The 22,072-nt window shown below is 40.2% G+C and overlaps 1 protein-coding gene and 1 long non-coding RNA gene across 5 annotated transcripts in view; one reads left to right on the top strand and one right to left on the bottom strand.

Moving 5' to 3' along the window:
• The window catches only part of LOC118082163 (uncharacterized), a 32,869-nt gene that overhangs the window by 921 nt on the left and 9,876 nt on the right, over nucleotides 1-22,072 (top strand). Inside the window, exon 2 of the long non-coding RNA XR_015948947.1 lies at nucleotides 1,343-1,481. This is a non-coding gene — a long non-coding RNA (uncharacterized LOC118082163). The remainder of the gene's footprint in view (nucleotides 1-1,342; nucleotides 1,482-22,072) is intronic.
• The window catches only part of CEP85L (centrosomal protein 85L), a 103,476-nt gene continuing 96,448 nt past the window's right edge, over nucleotides 15,045-22,072 (bottom strand). For 3 of the 4 annotated variants that reach the window (XM_035109172.3, XM_088666052.1, XM_088666053.1), the window contains exon 13: nucleotides 17,870-21,104. In XM_035109172.3, the coding sequence (XP_034965063.2) occupies nucleotides 20,944-21,104 (161 nt within the window). In that variant the 3' untranslated portion in view covers nucleotides 17,870-20,943. Of the gene's footprint in view, nucleotides 21,105-22,072 lie in introns of all 4 variants that reach the window. The other variant, XM_035109173.3, reaches the window with a different exon arrangement.

Genomic DNA, 22,072 nt, shown 5'->3' on the forward strand with positions numbered 1-22,072 from the left:
TTATCCCACATAAACTGTATCTCACAGGATCTTGCTGTGAATGCATATTGAAAGGGGAAATGAACAACGGAATCCTATGTAGCTTGGTAGAACAAAATAGGTGAACCTGTTTTGTTTGATTTTGGCAAATGCTGAAGATACACCATTTCACTCTGCCACCTGAGATGTGTGTTTTCAAGGCCAAGCCTTTTCATGTAATTGCAATCTGTTTTAACTGTTTTTAATTTTTAATTGTTGCAACTCATCCTGGGATCTGCTGGTAAAGGGCAAATAATTATTATTAATTCCTGGACTGTAGTTTGTAACAGAGTTACGGTAAAATTCCCAGTTGTGTTACAAAACTTCAGTTTCCAGGATTCTTTGGGGGAAGCCCTGATTGTTAAAGGGGGATAAGTGTACAGTATTTTAAATGTATGGCTTGGATTAGTTATGGGTTGTATCCAAAAGTGTCACTCAGTTGATGGTAAGGCAACAAAATGGAGAAGTAAATAATTTCCCCCACCCCCATAGAGGACTGGGACCTTAGGGTTTCAATCAGAGAAATATTCTTATCTTTATAGCACTGATAATATTCTCCTGCCACTTTCAGCTAGAATTTACCTGGATGCCTTTGTCAGCCTAAATATAAAGGTTCCCAGGAAGTAATCTATAAATGTATCTTTTCTCAGAATAATTTGTACATGAATAGCATCGGGCAGTAGAATGCTGGCATCTTTTTGTCTGCTCTTTGAAAAATCAAAATGGTTCAGTTATTGCATACCGTGTTTCTCATATTATAAGACACGTCTTATATTTATTTTTTCCTCAAAAAAACACACAATGGCTTATTTTCAAGGGATGTCTTATTTTTTCCCTCCTCCTCCTGCCGCGGCCGGCATTGCTGCTGCGCCTATCACTATGTCTTATTTTCGGGGTATGGCTTATATTCCTTGAATGCTTAAAAATCCTGCTATGGCTTATTTTATGGGCATGTCTTAAAATATGAGAAACAGGGTAGTTTAATCACACACGCAACCCTGGGCAGTGCTTGAATGATTGAAACCAACCTCCAAAATTAGCAGTAGCTGAGAAGAGTCATGCCTCACTTCGTCACATTTTGGGTGCATTCAGATTATACCGGTAGTGTTAGTTTTCCTGGTTATAATGCTAGCACGTTTATCCTGGATTCTAACGTTCTTTTTATATTGCGTTAACTGGTACATTAGGGAACTGTGGCCCTTTTTAATTGATAGAGCATCATGTTGCACTAAATTTTAAGTGGCAAGAAAGAACTGTATGCTGGATTACCACCTCAAAGTGTGTCATCTGAAATGACAGCTCAAAACTCTCATGATTTCCCCAGTTAACCAGGTTGCAAACTGACTTTTTCTGAATGCAAAGAACACAGAAGTGAGCACTAAACGTCTGCTAGATGAGGCTAGTTCTCCAGAAGTGGCTTTTCCATTGTGTGAAAGATCCCATGAAACAAGGAAATGTATCAGGTAAGGAAACATAAGGAAAACTTAATAAAGTGCTCTCTGAATGCAAGGGATTCTGAGGGCCCCAAAACAGTTCAGCCCCATGAGCTGGTGCCCCTGCTTGACACAAGAAAACTCATAGGTCATTGATCTTGGAGCCCTACGTTGGCTGAGGCCCACCTTTCTCTGCACCACATTTCAGCATATGGTTTATCCCAGCTGTGCTACTTGGGTATGGGCAGCAGAAATAGATCTGGATCTACTGGTAGAGATCTAGGTGACTTGCAGTTGATTTACAATTATTTCTGACTCCCAGCTGTTTAACAATAGCAGCAATAAAATGACTCTCCCCCCTCCAATTATACTGCTAAAATCAATAAAGCCCTGGGCTAACCAAATGTGGATTTTTGTCTACGATGACTGTGAGCTCAGTTCCATTCAGGTACTCGAACAAATTATTGGGCTTACCGGTAGTTGCTTGGAAACACCATGTTATTTAATTCTAAGTGTTTTCTCTTGGTGAATCTTGGGGTTCTAGTGTAAAATAAAATTGAGTCCACAAGCCTAAGGCCTGCCCATCCAATATACACTATGTCCCTTTGGTGATTGGCACTCCTCAGTGCACACTGTAGCATCAAAAACACAGTGTTGGTAAGGAACAAAGTCAATCTTATTCAAATGCCTTCCCAAAAAAGTAGGACTATCCATCATATGCTCAACTGCACAATTCCCAATTATTCCACACCATATACGGTAAACTACAGTGCACCAGCAGCAGAGACCTAATCCTGCAGAGCTAATAGTTCCTGGTGACTTGTTACTTTTCAGGAAGAAGCTGATTGAATTCTTGAGTCCCTTCCCCACCCTTCATTCATGGGTGGCTGGGAGCAAAACAGAAGTGTTTGTTAGAGATCAGTTGTTTCTGCTCAAACTGTTGCAAGAAATTGAGGTGGATCATAAGTGTCTAGTGAGTTTCCCTGGGTGATATGATAATGATTCAGTTTCCTATGACAAATGTGCAGGGAACAGAATCACGCTCATGGTAGGCTGAGGAGCTGAGATTTACAGGTGTGGAATGCTAGCAAATCTCATCTGTGGCGGTGGGTCAATTCCTAATGGGCTTTGCTTGTTTAACCCAGCCCTGCTGTTCCTCTGAAGACCACAGAGGCCTGGCTCCTTGTCAGTTTCCCCAATCAACCAGCAATCAAATTTGTATGCTCTTTAAAATACCCTTTTCCCAAATGAAATTATCATGGGGATGTAAAGTTGAGACTAAACACAAGAATAATCAAAAGTGTCTTATTATGTGGCACGTGGTTAGCTTTTGTTTCAATTCTCTAATGTAGCTTTTGGCATTAAATACATTTTTAGAAGCTAAAATAGGTCACACATGCGCTGACTGGTGCTGTAGCTGTTTTATGTCTCAGACTCCCGAGTTTCGCCTACATTACTTAAAAAGCAACAGAAGAAAAAAGAAAAGACAATTTATGAAACGGTGACAGCTAGAATCTATTAAAGGTAGTCAAATTCTGGTTAGCTGCACTTCCCCTTATGTCAATATTCCTATCCAATTAAACAGGCCAAGGAAAAGATTTCAAGGGAGAAATACACCCTGTACCATCCCCCATGCACATTTACTGCAAAAATCAGTGCCACTTCAATGGGGTTTTTCTAATGTTGAGAGTATATTGGCTAGATCAGTAGTAGGGAACCTTAGGCCCTCCAGATATAGTTGGATTCCAACTCGCATCACCTACCCACCCCAAGCCAATTTGTATGTCACAAGGGAGAATGGCAGCCTGAAGTAATGTTGATAGAGTAACTCTGGTGAGATGGCTGTGACTCAGATTCAAGCCCAGCAACTCTCCTTCATGTTTTCATAATCTCAAGTCTAGACTGCTGCAACACACTCTGTGAGGGACTGTTCTTTATGATTATTCAAAAGCAAAAAGGGTTGCTGGTGTTCTTTCAAGTGTAGGTGGCCATGATAAACCGAACTAGCTTTCCAGAGACAGTGTGCTGATTTTGATTTTTTGCATAAAGATCCACAGAAGGTTTGTGGATTACATATTCAAGAAATGGGGGTTGCAGTTTGCTGAGCTATATTTTCATTTGTCCCTTGCATCTGAGAAAAGGGAGCATTTTAAGCTATTGTGGCAAATAACCACTGAAAATCCCTGCTTGGGATTTCACCAACCTGAACCTATTGGTTGCCATTTGTAAATGTAGCTGCATCACTGTTAACTACTTAAATGTTTATGAGTGCAGTAGATGACAATGTAGAGTGTAGATCTTTCCTCCTTTCTCCCTATTGTGTAAACAGTTTGGACTGGTTTTATTTACTGCTAGTAGTTTTATACAGGTGGTACTTTTCATTTGGCCTTCTCTAGAATGTCTAAATGAGAAAATTAAGCGGACACACATCATTGCATATCACATCTCAAATATTATTTGGGCTTTTTTACAGCCCAATAAAATCACAATTAAAGAATACAGTTAAGGATACCAGTTACATCTCAGTGCTCAAACTATGTATTTCTGAGGATAGTCTCATGACTTCTTTATGGTTTGAGAATCACTAATTGTAGGAATGCAGGTTCAACTTAAAATTGAGAACCTGTTTTGCAAATGACTAGCTCAGAGCAAGCACTTCCTCCTCCTCCTGAAAGGTAGCCAAGAAAAGTGGTCAGGGCTGCTAGCCCTCTGCGGCTTATGATTCTAAGGACCCGTATCATATGGCAACCATTTTCAGTGACTGACTGAAAGCTGACATATGGTTTTAGTTGCATATGTTTCAACAAATTTCTAAATAGAAAAAAAGCCTTGAAAATATATGCTTTAGACTATCAATGGGGGCAAATATTTTGCTCTGTTTCCAACTTTCCAAAAGATTGCTGCATTTAAAATACATTCAAGTGCAGTTCCTTTGGCTAGAGATGCTTGTAGTTTTTTGGGGAAATTAATGTTAATGGAATCTTCTAAAAACACCAGAGAAAATAATGCATACGTTGCATTAGATCAGGCATCCCCAAACTGTGGCCCTCCAGATGTTTTGGCCTACAACTCCCATGATCCCTACCTAAGAGGACCAGTGGTTAGGGATGATGGGAATTGTAGTCCAAAACATCTGGAGGGCCGAAGTTTGGGGATGCCTGCATTAGATGGATGTGGTGTGAGCATCAGCTGTTTGTAGAGAATTCCATCACAAAGTTTGTCTTTCCAATAACTCAAAAACTAAGGCTGTTGGTCTTCCTTTTTCCAACTTGATAGTAACATGTTCTCAACCTATTATAGATGTATCATTCTTAGACTTTTATTGACTGAACAAAAAAAAAATTCCAAGATTCTACCCCTCCCCTGGTTTTGGCCAGTAAAATCTAATGATATCCATTGTCTCAATCCCTTCCTCTACGAATTCCCATTTTGGGTTTCATTTCTTAGGATCAAGATGGTGCAGTCTGATAGAATTCCGGAGCCTGATTTCATCACTCAATTGGTCAATATATACTGATTCTGTAAATGCAACTTTTTTAACAGATGGAGCTTTTCTTGCCACAGAATCAGCTCAAACTTTCTGCAATTATTTTCAGTCTTAAATAAAATAAAATAAGGGTTTTCCTCCCCCTCACAATATTTTGTATGCGATGAATACATGATGAAAATGCATTTTCATTTTCTCAATTCTTCTTGTCTCTGTGAGAAGTTATAATTGCATCCATAGAAGTTCAACAAAAGAACATTTAATTGTTTAAGGAAACTGATTTGCATCACAAATGTTCTCTCCCCCTGTGGATTACATATCTGAGTAGGGCTGTGTGTTTCATTTTTCTAATGGTGAGTACATTAGCTCATGTCCTTCAATGAAAACGTAGAATGCCAACAAATGTAGGACTTAGTTTTTCATTTGCGATTATTCAAGCAGAGGATTTATCTCTTAAGAAGCTTGTGAATAGAATGATTGGTTGCCCAGTGGCCATTGCTGATTTTAGTGGAAATTCAAATGAAGGCTTAAATGTGTCTCAAGCCTTTTCTTAATCAAATTAATAGCGAGGGCCACTCTGAATGTCATTGTTGAACTAACATAGCAAGCAAACAGAAAATGATTAAGCTGAATTTTTAAATGTCATCTCTCACAACTCTTTTCAAAACCTTAATTCGTTGTGTTACATTCTGGGCTTTTCTCGTTGTAACCGAAAATATAGCTCAACCTCTTTGGAATGCAAAGTTTAAAATGTAGGAGAAATGGTGTTAATGCAGCAGATGGAAGTAAATGGGAGATTGCTTTCTTGCTTTTCGTTGCTAGGTTGAGACATCTGTTGGCATGATAATGCAAATCTGACCTGTCAAAATTTTGGAAATCCTACTACATACAGTATTCTATTATTGTAGAAATGGGACGGTAATTTTGGACAGTTAATCAGTACAGAGAAGCACTGAGGTGTGTCCAGTGTTGCACAAGTGAAATTCTGCTTGTGCAGGGGGGCTTCCCTTCCTCACCTTGCACTCACAAACTCTGCTCTAGAGGACCCCCCCCCCAACCACCTGAAGCAGATTCTGTGGGTGCAGGAGGGGGGAGGGGTTCCATTGCACAGGTGGAAATGGCAACATTGGCAACAAGCCACTGCATGCAAACGAATTGTAATGCAATGCCATTTCTTTCAAAACAGACATAAGCCCTATTAGGACATTATTCTCCATGAAGGAGGAAAAGAATGGGGCTTGTTGGCCTTACCCCCAGTGTCATGCCCCTGCTCGTTTTGTTGTTCCACTGCCCTTGCATTGGAGGAAGGTCTGAAGATAAGAGTTTGATTTGTGAATATAGGCTCTGTTTAGAACACTGACAGTGTGTGGATCTAAATCACAAGGAGATTCTAGACTTACTAGTCTAGTTTAATAGAGTTCCCCACCCCCGCCCCCCACTGTCCCAGCCTTGGGTGTTGATAGAATGATTGTGCCAATATGGCATCATCAGCTCATTTGGCTGGTAATGTGCCAGAGTCTTGTGACTTGCTTGCTGGGATACCATGCCAAGTGTGCAACTGTTCTGCTTTTACAAGATAAAGGTAAAGGGACCCCTGACCATTAGGTCCAGTCACGGACAACTCGGGGTGGCAGCTTCCGGGTCATGTAGCCAGCATGACTAAGCCACTTTCTGGCGAACCAGAGCAGCGCACAGAAATGCCGTTTACCTTCCCGCTAGAGCGGTACCTATTTATCTATTTGCACTTTGACATGCTTTCGAACTGCTAGGTGGGCAGGAGCAGGGACTGAGCAACAGCTCACCCCGTCATAGGGATTCGAACCACCAACCTTCTGATCAGCAAGCCCTAGGCTTTGTGGTTTAATCCACAGTGCCAAAGCTATCTAGCATGACACCAGATAGCTAAGCCATGAGGGGAGGGGAGGGATAGTGCTTGGAAACAAATGTTCCTCTATGTTCTGGACAACAAATTCATTATTCAAGTAGGAAACCTTCGGCCGTTTGGGATGAGGAAAGATGTTGGGGTAGGAAAAAGTACACTTGTTTGGTTAAACAGGGCTGGAAACATCCTAAGAGATGAGAACCCTGTTGTTTGTGCTTAAGTATTTGGAATATTCACTCCATTTATATTTATATTTAATTAATTAAATAATTCATATACCACATTATTCAGAGCAGGGAACGTAAATCCTGAAATACATAAAGTTGAAAGCAATGTAGTGGTTTAGACCACAGCATTACCTGTGTCCCCTTTCACAAAAGCTGGTCAAATAGAGTGACTGGGGCACTGCCCAGTCACCTGTGCTTTAAAGGGGGGAAATTACAATCCCCCCCCCAATAGCCTGCTGTCCAAAATCACACTATTTTCTGTTACCTGCACACTCCCTAGCCTTCCATTTCAACTGTTGTAGCCATTTCTGACAATCAGCCATTCTCTGGTCAAGCAGCTTGTTCCACTGCTCAACCAATCCAAGCCGAAACTATTGCTTTAGGCAGGAAATCCCTCCCATTCAAATTCAGGCAGAAAAACACATACACATAGCAACTGATAGGGCACCTGGTTCATTTGCATCCTTATAGGTCAATGATAGCCAAGCTTGGAACTACAATTCCCATAATCCCTGACCACTGGTCCTGTTAGCTAGGGATGATGGATGTTGTAGTCCCAAAACAGCTTGCGGGCCAAATTTGGCCATCACTGTTATAGGCAATCCAGCTAATCAGGTCACAGGTGTTAGCAGGCAGCTGAAAAAAATACTCCCCAAATTGCTTGCCTTTTCACTCCCAAGCCCTGAAAACTGGCAGCCAATTAGAATCATTCTTTTGATCTGAGCATGCCCAGACCTTTTACTTTGCAAAGCAGCCTGCTGAATTGTGGGTAAAGCCCCATTTTGCTGAGAGCCCAGCCATCAGGTGAGCGAAGCAGCTTCCCCCCCTTTTGTTATTAAGGACTTGACCAGTGGAAGGATTTTTGGTGCTTCTGTGAAGCGGCAAGACTGCAGGGCAGTGCACCAAGTGTGAGTCTGTATTTTATTTTTAAAGTTATATTACTATTGTATTTGGGGAATGGAGTGTTTATGTCTCCTTGTTGAGGTAGCCATGGGGTAGATTACTCTCAGAGCTTGTACATAAAGTTGTGTGGTAAACTTTCAAAGGGTAACAAACCCATCACTCACAGCAGAAATGAAAAACAGGAAATGTATTGTTACAGGATTTGGGGGTTTGTTTGAATGATACTTTGGGTGTCCTCCAAGCCGGTGGTTTTGTTAAGGGTACGTTTTCTTTCCTTTTGCTAAAATTGTGCTGGTGGTGTACTCTGCAAGGCTGTTGAGGAGAAAACACTACAGAATACTTGAACAAATTTAAAACATTATTACAGATGTAGAAAACTGCAGGGGATGGTTCAGATGCGATGAGAACACAGTGGTAGATGCAATATGGAATTACAAGCCACCAATTGAAGCCTGTCCCAGCATTTTTCCACACAATGGATTTGCTGAGGACCTGCACATGAAATCTATTGCTCATAGGCAATAATATCCTAGTTGGTGGGATTTTTTTAGGTTTGTTTTTGCATTATTCCAAACCTAGCCTCCCCCACCCCTTTCAGAATCGGGGGGGGGGGGCAGACAGGTGGGAGATCATCTTTTACATTTAAATCACTACTTCCTTCAAAAACTCAAAGTAGCAAACAAGGTTTCCCCATTCCCCATGTAATCTTCACAACATCCTTTGAGGTTGGTCAGCCTGAGAGGCCATGTCTGGTCCAAGGTCTAACAATAAGCTTCATGGCCCAGTGGTGATTTTGAACCTGTTCCGTTAAATCCTAGTCCGACTGAGAACCTACCGCTTTATTCCATATTCTGGAAAGTAGACCTAGAAATCACAAAGCTGGAGGAAGGGATCATCTTTTCCCATTGTGCTGGACGTTTATGGAGGCCATTGTTAACAGTTCTGTGTGGTGCCTTTTAACTCTCCCCTGGCCCTGCCTCTGCAACCTCTGAGGCCTTGCTCTCTTCCAGGTCCAGGGTCCAGCAGCTGCCACTGGAAAAGGCCCTCTCTGTTGCACATACCTGTGTACTTTTCTTGTAGGTGGGACTTGCTCTGATGGTCTTAATAACTAAAATTTTGATACCTGGCTACCAGGAACCCTAAGACTGAAATCCTATGCATAACTTACCTTGGAGTAAGCCCCAATGAATACAATAAAAAAAACATGCCTAGGCATGGGCCCTGTCAACACTTCCACTTGTGCTGTGCCTAAAAAGCACAGATCTGAGCAGTTTATTGCTTCCCTCATGTTTTCTAGGCATGGGTCTGAGCAGTTCCCCCCTCAGCAAGGCTGAGAAAGGGGGGCAGCCCAGGACCTTCATATACACTGCCCAGGCTTGTGCCCAGCCAAGCCACTTATTGCTGCTAACACAGCTATTTGACTTCACCTCTCGGGGGCACACTCCATTGTGTCTCAAAACAGATGGATGCCAACACCTCTATATAGCAGGAATGTCACATCTTCTGTTACACACTGTGTTTGTTTGTTTGTTTGTTTGTTTGTGTTTGTGTGTGGGACACATTAGATAAAGAATTTGCCTAGGAAAGCTGTATTCTTTTTTTTTTTTAAATTTAAAGACTTTATTTAATTTTCACAGACCAGAAGCAGCACATACAACAGTACAAAATTACAATGTTAATACAAATTACAACAATTTAAAAAAAAACTAAAAAACACCAAGAGTACAAAAAGGAAAAGAAAAAGAAAAAGAAAAAAGAAAGAGAATCTGAATGTGAAATGTATCCATCAATCAGATAGAAAATAATTATTACCCCCAACCCTCACTTTCCCTCCCCCTCCCCACCCATTCTAATAACACTAAACTGCGGGCAGAATTCGGTGATCATTTTTGGATGGATTTGTAGAGAAGATAATGTGCACATCAGTGTCTGGAAATGACTGCTTTTTGCTTTTGCTGTTGCTGTACTTGATAAAATAGGACCATGTCAGGCATATAAATCTTGTCCCAATTAAGTAAAGATTCTGAGGAACTCTTGTGCTCTTAGGTGTTACTGAATGGAATTGACATCTAGTTTTGTATTGCTCAAATTCAGTATTCATACCACATAAGGGTACCTTCACTTTTGTTTTATTCTTACAAGGGACCATAGTGTATGTTGCAGAAATGTATCCATTTTCATGTTCATCAAAGCTGTGGCACATCAAATTTTAGGTTACCAAAACTTGAATTTACTATGTGTGGCCCCAATGTTGTTCTGGCAGCCACATGCGTATTATTTCGATGTTTGCTGTTTGAGGGAAATCTTTTTTCCACCACATGAATCTTCCTTAGTAGAACAGGGAATGGGTCCAGAATGTGTTGGTGCTTTGGAGCACAATGTTTGTCTCATGCTTTCAAATGGTGAAGTGGTGACTCAAATATACTGATTGTAAAGTACAATCAGAGATGATAATTCACTTGATTAATTCAATATCAAATATGTGATCTAAATACTAAGGGCTATAATCAGGGAGTTTATTCATTTCTTTACTGGGTTGTTGTGTGTGTGTCTTGCTGCCTGCATTTTTATCTTTGTTTATAAATAAAATTCTATGTTGTAGAAAATGTGATATTTGGCATATGGTGCAATATCACAGCAATTAAATTTGGTTAAGGAATGCAAGCACACCAAACTGTTAATCTTGGAATAAACTGCAAATAACTGACGTGGATAATTTCTGCGCAACATGTAAGTTTATGAGTGACTAATGACAGTGCAGTGGTGGCATGATAAGCGATAGATGGTTTAACTGAATGGGCACCTAGCAGGGGGAAGTAGGTAAATTTATGAAGAGGTGCTGGAAATCGGAGATGTTCAGCCTGTTCATTCCCTTCCTGCACAAGGTTACATGTATTGACACTCAAAGGAGGCCCTTCCATGCCTCATGCAGATACACCAGCCTATTCCTGCACAGCACTCTTCCCCAACCTGGTGCCCCTCCATCTGTTCATAGAATTGTAGAGTTGGAAGGGACCGTGAGGACCATCTAGTCCAGGCATAGGCAAACTCAGCCCTCCAGATGTTTTGGGACTACAACTCCCATCATCCCTAGCTAGCAGGATCAGGGGTCAAGGATGATGGGAATTGTAGTCCCAAAACATCTGGAGGGCCGAGTTTGCCTATGCCTGATCAACCCCCTGCAGTGCAGGAATATGCAGCTGTCCCATACAGGGATTGAACCTGCAACCAGCTGAGCTATCCAGGCAGATGGCAAACTCCAACTCCCATTAGCTGCAGCCAGCATGGCAAATGGTCATGGAGGACAAGAGTTCCAAACTGGGGAAGGTTTCTCTAAAAGGACACATGAGGTGATGACTCCTACTCTTCAGAAGATAAGCCTATGTACGGAGGACTTAGAGAGGATTGGGATAGTGTGTCCAGTTGTAGGAGCTATATACGGTAGAATCCCCATGGGGATCGCTCTCATGTACACAGAGCTACAGAATGGGGGGAAGGGCAACTATTTGCACCAAATGTATGGCCCAAATCAGAGCCCTTAAGGGTGCCATAATATCCTAGCTCATTAGCTTTTGTGTCTCACCAAAGGTTTCAGTGGGATGCAGCTTGAACCCAGTAATCCGTGTCCTCAACTTGTTTTATAAGACAGTTTTGAAAATTAAGTCAGGAAGCATTGAGTAGCACCCTCCTCTTCTCACACTCCGTTTAATTAATATACCACCAGTCTTGCTGGGCTGGCCCATGGGCTTGTTCTCTTGGCTCTAATTAATGGCAGCTTTTACATAACATTCTGAGATACTTTATGTTCCCTTTAGAGGGTTTTTTTAAATTTAAAAACCCTCTAATTTTAAATCCCTTCATTAGTGTTCCTCACAGCAGGAGCAGCAACTGAGCATGGTTTGTATTCTGGTGACATCTTCTGGATGAAGTTGTTGCTAAACAGAACTATCAATGCAGCCCTTCTTTGCTCTAGCGGTTCTTCGTCTTTCTCTGTCTAGTGAGTATATGCATAGTATGGAGAGGATTCTACCCAGCTACATTTTTGTAGGTTGCAGTATTAGTATATTTAACTCAGCAGATAGAGGGACTAAAACATATTCACAAATTAAAGCTGAAAGGCCCAGCCTGTACAGTCATGCATGTCCAGGCTAACATTGAATGTTACTTCTATGACTTAGGATTTATGTGATCCTTTACCCCATACAAAGTTCCTTCACCTCCACTAACCCTTATTACAACAGCTTTGGAAGGTAGGCCAGTAGTACTGGCTGAGAAATGGTGCTTTGCTTGTGGCAACACAGCCGAGTACAAATGTGTGGCAGTTGTTCAAACCATGGGACCTTGTAACTCCATCTTTTAGTGCCAGACAAGAAATGTTAGAGATGTCTTTGCAGTTAATGCACGTGTTTTAAAAAATGCAAACAGCTAGTGCTAGAAAGCTGCTCTTTCTCTTCCTTTTCACAGGCCAGACATGTAGGCCTGCCTATCCGCTTCCCCAAACTGAATGTCTCTGTGTGAGTGTTTAACATGTGCATGTAGCCATGTGCACACATATGTTCAAGGTATGTGGCTCATCTTCAGTGTGACCCTCGGTCCAAAAAAGGTTAGTCACCCCTGGGCTAACGTCATCTGCTGAAGTGGACTGTAGTGTATGGAAACTTGTGCCCTAAGAAATTTAGCCTTTCAAGGTGTAACCTCATTGGTGTGTTTCATTTCGTTCTGATTCTTTGTTTGGAGAAGCTCGCTGTAATTGTATGGTGTGTGTCTTGGAGGTGATTGCAATCACTTTTCATATAGAGTTGAGAAGCAAATCTGTAACCCCCCAGTCTGAGATACAATGTGGTACAAATCCTAACACAAATAAATGTGCCATCTACAGCATCTTTTAAGTGGCCATGTTTGGACATCCCCATAACAAGAACAAGCTGCAGTAAGTCTTGACTAGGGCTGTGCGATATCTGGTTTTCAATATCACGATATATCACCAGCTAAACATCACAATGTTTGAAATAAGGCTGGAACTTACGCCAGTGTGGTGTAGTGGTTAAGAGCGGTAGACTTGTAATTTGGTGAACCTCTCCGCTCCTCCACATGCAGCTGCTGGGTGACCTTGGGCTAGTCACACTTCTTTGAAGTCTCTCAGCCGCTTTGAGACTCCTTCGGGTAGTGATAAAGTGGGATATCAAATCCAAACTCCTCGTCTTCGTCCTCGTCCTCCTCCTCCTCCTCCTCTTCTACGGTATGTAGAGGTGAATGTGGCAATGCCCTGGCAATTGCTACTAATTACTCTAAAACTGATAGATTTTTATTTACCTTTAACATATTGTGAAAACTGTTGTGTTATAGTGCTACTGTACTAATATTGTTTAAATTAGTACATTTTCTCTAAAACTAAAGCTGTAGAAGTAATTCAGTAGCATAGTTATCAAAGGTAAGGTGGGAGAATGTTTCCTAAAAATTTAATAACATTACTAAACAAGCAAAAAGCCAATCCACATTCACTTTCACACTTTTATTCAAATATATTTCACTATTGAGTCTTAGTTGAATGTGTGCATCCCACAACGCCAGTTATTAGATTGTTCGTTAATTTTCTTTTCTAAACCAAGCGAAAATAGAAAGAATGAAATGGATAAATTTTAACAGAACAAAAAAATTCTAAACAAATTTTATATTTTTAGTGCCAGGGGAATTGTGTGTGCGCGCGCACACACACACGCACACACCAGGCCAAACCAGAAAGAATGGATAGGATTTTACAGAATAAAAAATTATTAAACAAAAATATATATTTTTGCAAGGAAAATTTGATGCATTTAATTATATGAAAATTTACTCAATGATCGTGTGCTTCAGCTGCAACATTACATATTTCAGGAGAATATATTAATGTTAATATATTAATCTGTTATTAATAACAACAAATGTGTGAGAAAGCAAAGGGGCAAGGGGAGAATTAAGAAGAGTTCTAGGGTAGGGAGAGAGTCTGGAGGAGAAAATGAGGAACATAAGGAGGGAGACACAAAGACACGGAGACAATTGTGCGCGAGTGCATAGCGTCTCTGGAGGGAACTTAGGCTGCACGAATGCGCGCACACAAGGTATCTCCAAGGACCATTTTTGCCTGCTGCTGAGGAGGCAGAGGAGATGGAGAGCTAAGGCATGGAGTTACCCTGCACTGCACACGATTTCTCTAAGAGCAATTTTTGCCTCAGCCTGTTGCTGTTGCTACTGGCAGAGTTAGCAATAGCATTGGCTGCACAGGACAGGAAGCAGCATCGGCTTCCCAATTTCTGCAATACTGTATTGTGCTTTTTTACGATCGCACACAATATTCACGATATATTGCCAGGTGATTTTTAAAAACCCGGTTATCAAAAGTTGCTCTTAATATCGATATGAGGCAGTATATTGATATATCGCCCGGCCCTAGTCTTGACTTTGAACACTTCTCCCTCTCCTCTGGTACAGTTGTGAAGAGGAGACTGGAAGCTTTTGCTTCAGATTTCTATAAACCACAAACTCTGGTCAATACCGTAGTAAACTACAGCTTGCATAACCTGGCCACCATTATAACATAATGTTTGCAGTTGGGTTGTTTCAAACACTACACTAGCAAGTGATGCAGAGCTGTGAGATAATGTGTATCTTGGCACATGAAGGAAACTGTAGGTGGTCTCATAAAATCATTTCTGTCCCTCACGATTTCTAACATGGGTACAAAGCATAGCCTGCTGCCTGTGGAGTTATTTGATGGGACATAGGCAGCATGATTATATTTGATCCAGAAATCTATTGTGATCATTCAGAAAGACACAGCTTCTTTCTATAAGGATTCCCCGTTCACATATAGAATGAATGGTTCCATGTAGATAGGAGAACCTAGATCAAGCACAATTCTATTTAACTGGCATTCTTCATATCCCTTCCCCTACATAGCATGAGACTAGTAAGGTTCACATGGGAGGAAAGTCCATATTCAGCCGTGCTCAACCTTCAGCAAGTGTGCACAGGAATGCAGAGTGTACAGACGACACATTTCCCAAAGCTGGTATATTTAAGCACAATGTAAACTGAAAACAAAACAAAAAGTCTAGATTTTGTAACAAAATTTATTTTTGCTCTGTAGATACAAATCCAAACATCAAACAAATTGAGTGGAAAAATACTAGTAATTAACAATGAAAACTTTTATTATTTAATAAATAGAACTTTGGCATTCAAAATTCTAGCTGTAAACTCTACTAAAAAAAAGTTACAAAAGAGGCAAGAATGACAGGCCTGAAGACATGAGCCAACCAGTGGCTCTTTAAAAATAAAATGAAAACAACAACACTGGATGCATTTCGATTTAAGTCATGACAACTCTATTTACACGAGGTATTCTGAGTGGTTCAAAAACTGAACCCAATTTTTAAAAACTACCAGTCTTGGGAGACTGATCCAGTACATATCTGCTGTGCTTTTAAAGATAGCCCCTTTCCCCTTGCCTTCTCCACTGATTATCAATGATGTACTATACCTAATATATACAAAATTAATACATTCTGTTTAATGTTCTTCATATACAGAAAAGCTGGAAAATAAAGATCAGACTCCTTTCTCAAATATTGACCCACAGCTTTTAGAAAATATTTCTATTTATGAAAGTTACTTTTCACAAGCCTACAAGCTAAAAAATAATACTAATAAGCAGAGGAAACAAAGTGCAACAACTTGATACTCTCATAACTTTAAAAAATAAGATTATTATTAAGCCATCAGCTAAATTAAAAGGCACAAAGGTACACAGAAGTGGAATTAATAGAACTATTGAATAAGCTATTGGTGTATTTGATTTGTTCACCCCCTTTTTTAAATATCCACTGGCTTTTTCTAAAGTAGTAACCTTACCTGCCGCTTTGCATGAAATGGCATCCACATCCAGAATATTGTGTCAAATCTCTTTCATGCAGAGAGATACACAAAATATATAAGCGGATTTACAGAGGCATTATTGAATGACAAATTTGGTTTTCTGTAATTGAGTGAATTTAGCCCCAGCTTAGGTTTCAGGCAAATGAAAATGGATGGATACACAGTACACTTTGCCTTGCATTTCTTCTCTCTCATTCCAGAATCTGGTGATAAATAATTCCTCTCCATTTTCCCCACAAAAGTGAAAACCAAAAATAATGAGAGAAAAAAGTAACTTTGGTTCATATAGCTAATTTTGTTATGTTTTTAAAAGAAATCTCTAGCCAGAGTTGGTGTCTGTGGCAACCCAATTAACTGAAATTCAGATATGCTGTGCTTCTAAATCTACACACCTAAAGCTGAAGGTTTAATACCTAATCCTGAACACATTTAATTTGGTAATCTTAGTGATTTGGGGCTTACTGTTACGGCTTACTTCCAAGTGTGCATAGGATCATAGACAAGCGGCCTAACTGGACTGTAAAGTCAAGTTTACATAACCATTTTGAACTGACCCAAATACGACGCTACAAAATTTATATGGCATATAAATAATAGCATTAGTTATATCCAAAAACAATTTTCCAAGTTCCTTTTTGAAATACATTCTTGAATTACAGTAGTTACTACAAAATGCCATCTACACAATTATAGAAATACAACCTGAAATATGAAAATTGCTTGTACAACTGCATCTTTCATTCATTCATAATATATTTTTCAGCCCTTGGGATTGTCTCTCATATCTGTGGCAAAAGGTTGTCATGACTAAATCAGCCTACTCAGTAATGCCATTGTTAACCACTTATCTTAAAAGCTAGTATTAGTTAGCTTCACATAAAATACGTTGAACGGGACCATAGATAACAATTTTTTGCTGAAAATACCCATGCATATCTTACCTATTTGTTAGAAATGGCATTGTAAACTGACGGGCTCTTTAGCTACTTAAACAGCAGGCATTGCATTATAACATAAGTTCAAATAATATAATACTGCGTCCCTTATGGCTTACATAAATTTTGCCCATGGCGTTTCAGACTTTGGCTACCACCTCCTTTCATTCTTTAACCATGACTGAGACAAGAGAAGCCTGTCATCAGTAAGTGGAAGCTTCCTTCCAAATGCAGGTTTCCTTCTAGATTCTAGCAATTGTGTGTAACAGTGGCTATTGTTTATGGTATCACCACATCCAGTGCTAAAAGATGAGCTCATGTCAGCAAAACAAGATCATCTTCAGATGCACTGGCTATGTTCAGTTAATGCAGAAAGGGTGGTTGAGTAGCTGAACTGCATGCGCTTGCCACACTACCTTGCATTTGACAGTAGTGTGAAGGGGGCCTGTTTGATTGGAACTGAAAACTGTGTGAAGGCCTTCCGGAGAGAAGGAACCATGGCCAGCAAGTGCATGTGCTGCTCCCCTCCACACTCCTGCCCAAGCATGCAGCTGCTGAGGGGGTTGTGGCCAGTGACATGATCCTGCTACCCTCATGCTTTCACTGAACACGTGGAGAAGTCTCAAAAGGACTCTGGAAGAATGCCAAAAGTTGTTGCGGAACATAGGTTTTAGAAAATTGCTGAGCAAATATTGAGCTTCATCAAGGGTTACATGTATACCTACGTACAAATTAAGATGCAGTAATTTATTCCAATACTCTTAATTATTCCCCTTTATGAGTTTTTTTTGTAAAGTAGTAACTCCACTTCAGCATATTTAGATAATATTCTTGCTGTTCAGCTTTCTATTTCCAAATAAGAATATCAGTCTTTTTTTTTAAAAAAAAAGCCAAAGGCTCTAAAAAAATTGCTTATGCAAACAAGCTTTTAAAAAACACACTGCTATTTCAATGCTTCATTTAAATGAATTGGGAAGGAAAGTCGTTAACTGAAATAAATAAGTTTATAGGTAACAAACAAGGAGGTCAAATAAGTCTAGCTGGGCTAAGAAAATACTGAGTGTCAGAGAGAATGTTGCACAGAAAAACTCCCTCCCCTATTTTGGTGCTTTTCAATGGGTGCTGCATAACAAGGTGGAAATGTTTGCCTATTCAAGTGAGGGCAGGAATCATGCGTTTCACTCTGATTTGGCTTCATGATGGCATAATGTGGCCACATCTAACTGGCTGTGTGATTACTTGATATTATCATACTGCCTATGTGAACCGACTGTTTGTGATTATCTCAGAAAGAGGCCCATGCCATATATATATATATTTTTAAAGGACACCAAGGCTGCAGTCCAAGGAAATAATAAAGTGTAAATAGTACACAAAAGGTAGAATAATATGAAGTCAGGACAGCTGTGAGCATTCTGTCCCTGAAATGCCTAAATTTTTGTGGTCAAACATTTGGCAGAGACTTGTTCCTAAGTGCTTTGCAAAGCTTCACTGTCTGTCTCTATTTTCAACTGGGTTATCTTCCACAAGTAATGAAGGTAATGAGTAGATGAAGGTAAGGACTTAATTGATATGAAGTTTATATTGCCTAATTTACAACCAATGTAAAAATTAAATGACTTCTTCAATTTCTTTGTCCCAAAACTATACTGTTTACGGACAATGGGAGGAATTCAATGTTGTGGTATGGTGATCGTTCTGTCAGGGCAAGCGTTTCCGTTAGAATAATTTGCCTCTCCTACCACCACACTCTGGGTTTCACCCAACCCCTAGAGCCTGTTTTGGGAGGCGCACAGGGGGAGGAATGCACAGGCAGAAGAAGTCCTTGCACAGGGTTTTTGCTGACAGACTTGATTAGTTGATTCCTGCACATTAGTTCTATTTTAAGTCGCTTAAAGATTTTTTCTTGGTCTATGGTGATGCTGCAGTGTCAAATTCATGGTAAAGTTCTGTTTATAAAACAGAAGATGCAACAGAGAAAAAATACTTTAACCATCAACTTTAAGTCATCTCTCTACAGCATAGCATGTTGCGTCAGTGTCTATCACACTTTCAGTTGCTTCCTGGCGTGAAAGTAAATTGATTAGAATTATTTTTCACCATTCATGCCCTCATCTGCATAGAAACAAACAAAGCAATTCTTGAGTACCACCTAATTAGACCTACTTTCTAATAACTGTAGTGGGGTTTGCTGTTGTTAGTATTTTAAATTCAAGCAATTTGTTTTATGTTGTAAGGATGGAGGACTAAGTACTTTCATGCTTACAAAGTTGTTTCAAGATAATACTTACAAATCTCCATTTGAAAACACTGAACAGTAGTTAAGATAAATACTAAAATAAATTTCCACAGACAGAAGTTAGGACAGTGTTGATCAAGAAACACCCATTTAAATAAACATAACTGTGGGGAAAAATGACCAGAATAGGTTTTTCTTAGTACTATCATATGCAAATGGTATTTCAACATAAACCAACAATGTAAAATGGAGGCATAGTAACATATAAAACTGAAAATGGCAACCTTTTCAAAAGAAGCTCTTGCTCACTTTTAGCTATGATAGTTGGCAAGACCAGTCTATAGCTTTCTGCACATCTGGGCCAATTGTCATAAATAAGCAAAACGTACCTTATCCTCTCTTTTCCTTTCTCTTTCAAAAGGAAGCACTTTGTTGCATTATATAATTGATTGTCAAAATAAAGTGACAGCAGGCTTGACTTGGCAGAAAGGATGTGTATAATTTAACACAGCAAAATAGAGCAGTCTGGATTACCAAGTGATTTTGGGTACATTTGCTTCCTAATTCTAGAGCACTCCTATTTTAACTATCCACCAGGAAGAATGACTTTCAGAACACGTGGATTAAACATGTTTCTCTTGGCTTTTAAGCTTCCTGGGCGCTGGAGTGAGCTCCTGGATAAGTTAAAAGTAATTAGGTATAATTAGGTATTGATTACAAGGATGCAATGCTCTCCTGCTCTTTCTGTGTGTGTTTAAAAAACCCTTTTTAGCCTTTATGCCAGGGTTGCTAACCTTTTGGGTTGAATGACTGTGTTAACCCTTGGCCAACCCTCTGGGGGTGACCACACCACACTCTTGGGCACACACACACATGAAGCCCAGATGTACAGGCACACATGCCGCCTTCCCGCCTCTCTTGAACCATGAAGATGATCTATTTGCTATCAAGGGGGGGCTAATTTGCATTCCCATCAGGGTGCTGGTTGGAGTCCACTCCAGCGAGGTGACTATTTTAATTTCGGCTTTATCCACGGCTGCCAAAATCAATGGGGTCCTGAGGGGTCAAAATTCTTGTGGTGTATATGTCCAGGTCAGGTCCCAAGAATGGGGCAGGGGAAGGTTAGTCACCCATGTATAACGCACCCAGGTCACAAATGAACTTAACTGACCACAAAGTTTCCACACTCATATAGTGCAGAAGAGGCTCACAGGATGACAGAAATTCTCAGGCCTGAACTTCTTATGCTTTATTGAAAATATAGGAGCTTATGTGCTGCTTTGTCTAAGAGGAACATTGATGATCAATGGACATCAATTGCAAAGTAAAATGACCTTTACCAAACTGAGATGGCAAACATTGCAAGGTAGACAGGCTACCTTTGTGTCTGCCTGCCCTCAAACAGTCCTTCTAAGGAACCTTCATGTCACCATCCAGTTTAAATGCCTACACACGGCCGGGCACTTAAAACTTTCCCCCCTAGTAAAATTATTAATACTGATCTTGTACCCTAAAGCTTTGCTGAAGGGGGGAAATGATACAGCAGTAACTGCAGTGCCGCCTTCTGACACTTAAATCTTTTGACTCCAGAAGAAAATATGGATGCTTTTACAGACCATGTCAGAGGAAACAAAACCCAACATTTCCAAAAGAAACGCATTCTTCACAGCTTTGACCTACATTCAGTAGTTTGAAGAAATCAGATCTCTCGTGCAGCACGTCCTGTTCTCTTCAAGTGACGACTGCTTCACCTGCATGAACTTACATGCAAACGCTTGAAACCCTTTGATCTGGCACACGGAGCGTGTCTTCCAGTATGGCTCCTTAACATAAACACAAGGAACTAAAACCAGAGCAGCATTTAATAACTTAAGTCACTGTTGCCGTGAGCCAAACCTTTTATCACTGTGTAATGCAATTTTCTCCCATGTCTTGAGCATAGCAGTCTGATATTATAGTCCTCAATTCATCAATATCTTTTCGTAATTGACACACCTCTAAGAGTTTCTTTGAGAGAGTTTCTGTGCTGTGGTAATTCTCATCTTCAGATGAGCAGCTCATTGCTGAAATTATAAGAAAAAGACAAGACAGCTTAGGTAAATACACAGTTTAACACACCTAACTTTGATTTAAACATTCCAGCCAAATGTTTGTTTTGGTACGTTGAAAAGAAAGTATGAAAATGTGGCACTTTCCCTTCCACAAATTGCGTTGAATTAATCACTTTTTAAAGTGTGGAAGAAAATGGGTTTTTGTTTTTTAATATTGGTTTCTTGCCAACAATGCAACAAGAATGGAAACATTCAGAAAGTGATTTTGGTAAATATTTCCCCCTTCTGAATTAACAATGCTGCTGCTTTAAATGTGAAGTATCCCTCTTCAGGACAAGGTTTACTCTACGTCAGATGTGGGTCAGAATCAATGTTGGGCCGACAGATGCAAAGGCATGCCCCTTCCTCACAGCCACCCAACAACTGCTTGAGAGGGTCCCCCAACCCTCTGTAGCAGATTCTTGGTTGTGTGCGTGTAAGGGTAAGTCCCATTTGAAGAAGCAAAAATCAGTTGTGCAGGTGAGGCACAGCACCCGACTGCTTAGAGGCCACAAAGTGTGTTATGTACATTTGGTATGTTGCTGAAAAGCTTCAGGGGGCTCAAGCAAATAAGAGGATCAGCTTCTGAAAAGCTATTTTCCGTGCACTGTTTTTAGCTCACCAATGTAGAACACCAGCATTTAGCCTACACAGTTGCTCTTAAATTATCTGTTGCTTTCTTTGAGATGAGCTGCTTTGCATACATCATTATTATTACACTGCTGTACAAAGGGCTGCAATCTTTAATTGGCATTAGTAGATGAGGCTATGAGTTAAGGCTCACGTGCATATTTTCGAAGCGATTTTAGCTCCAGTGTGTTGCAGTGTATAATGGTGAATGGAATAATAATCATGATGTATGAATCTGATTTCTTGAATTGCTGGTGTAAACGGAACTGGACTTTACCTTATTTTTGCAGAGCTGTTCACTGCATCCATTG

This window comes from Zootoca vivipara, chromosome 3 (assembly GCF_965207765.1).
Source record: "Zootoca vivipara chromosome 3, rZooViv2.hap1.1, whole genome shotgun sequence".
NCBI lineage: Eukaryota > Metazoa > Chordata > Lepidosauria > Squamata > Lacertidae > Zootoca > Zootoca vivipara.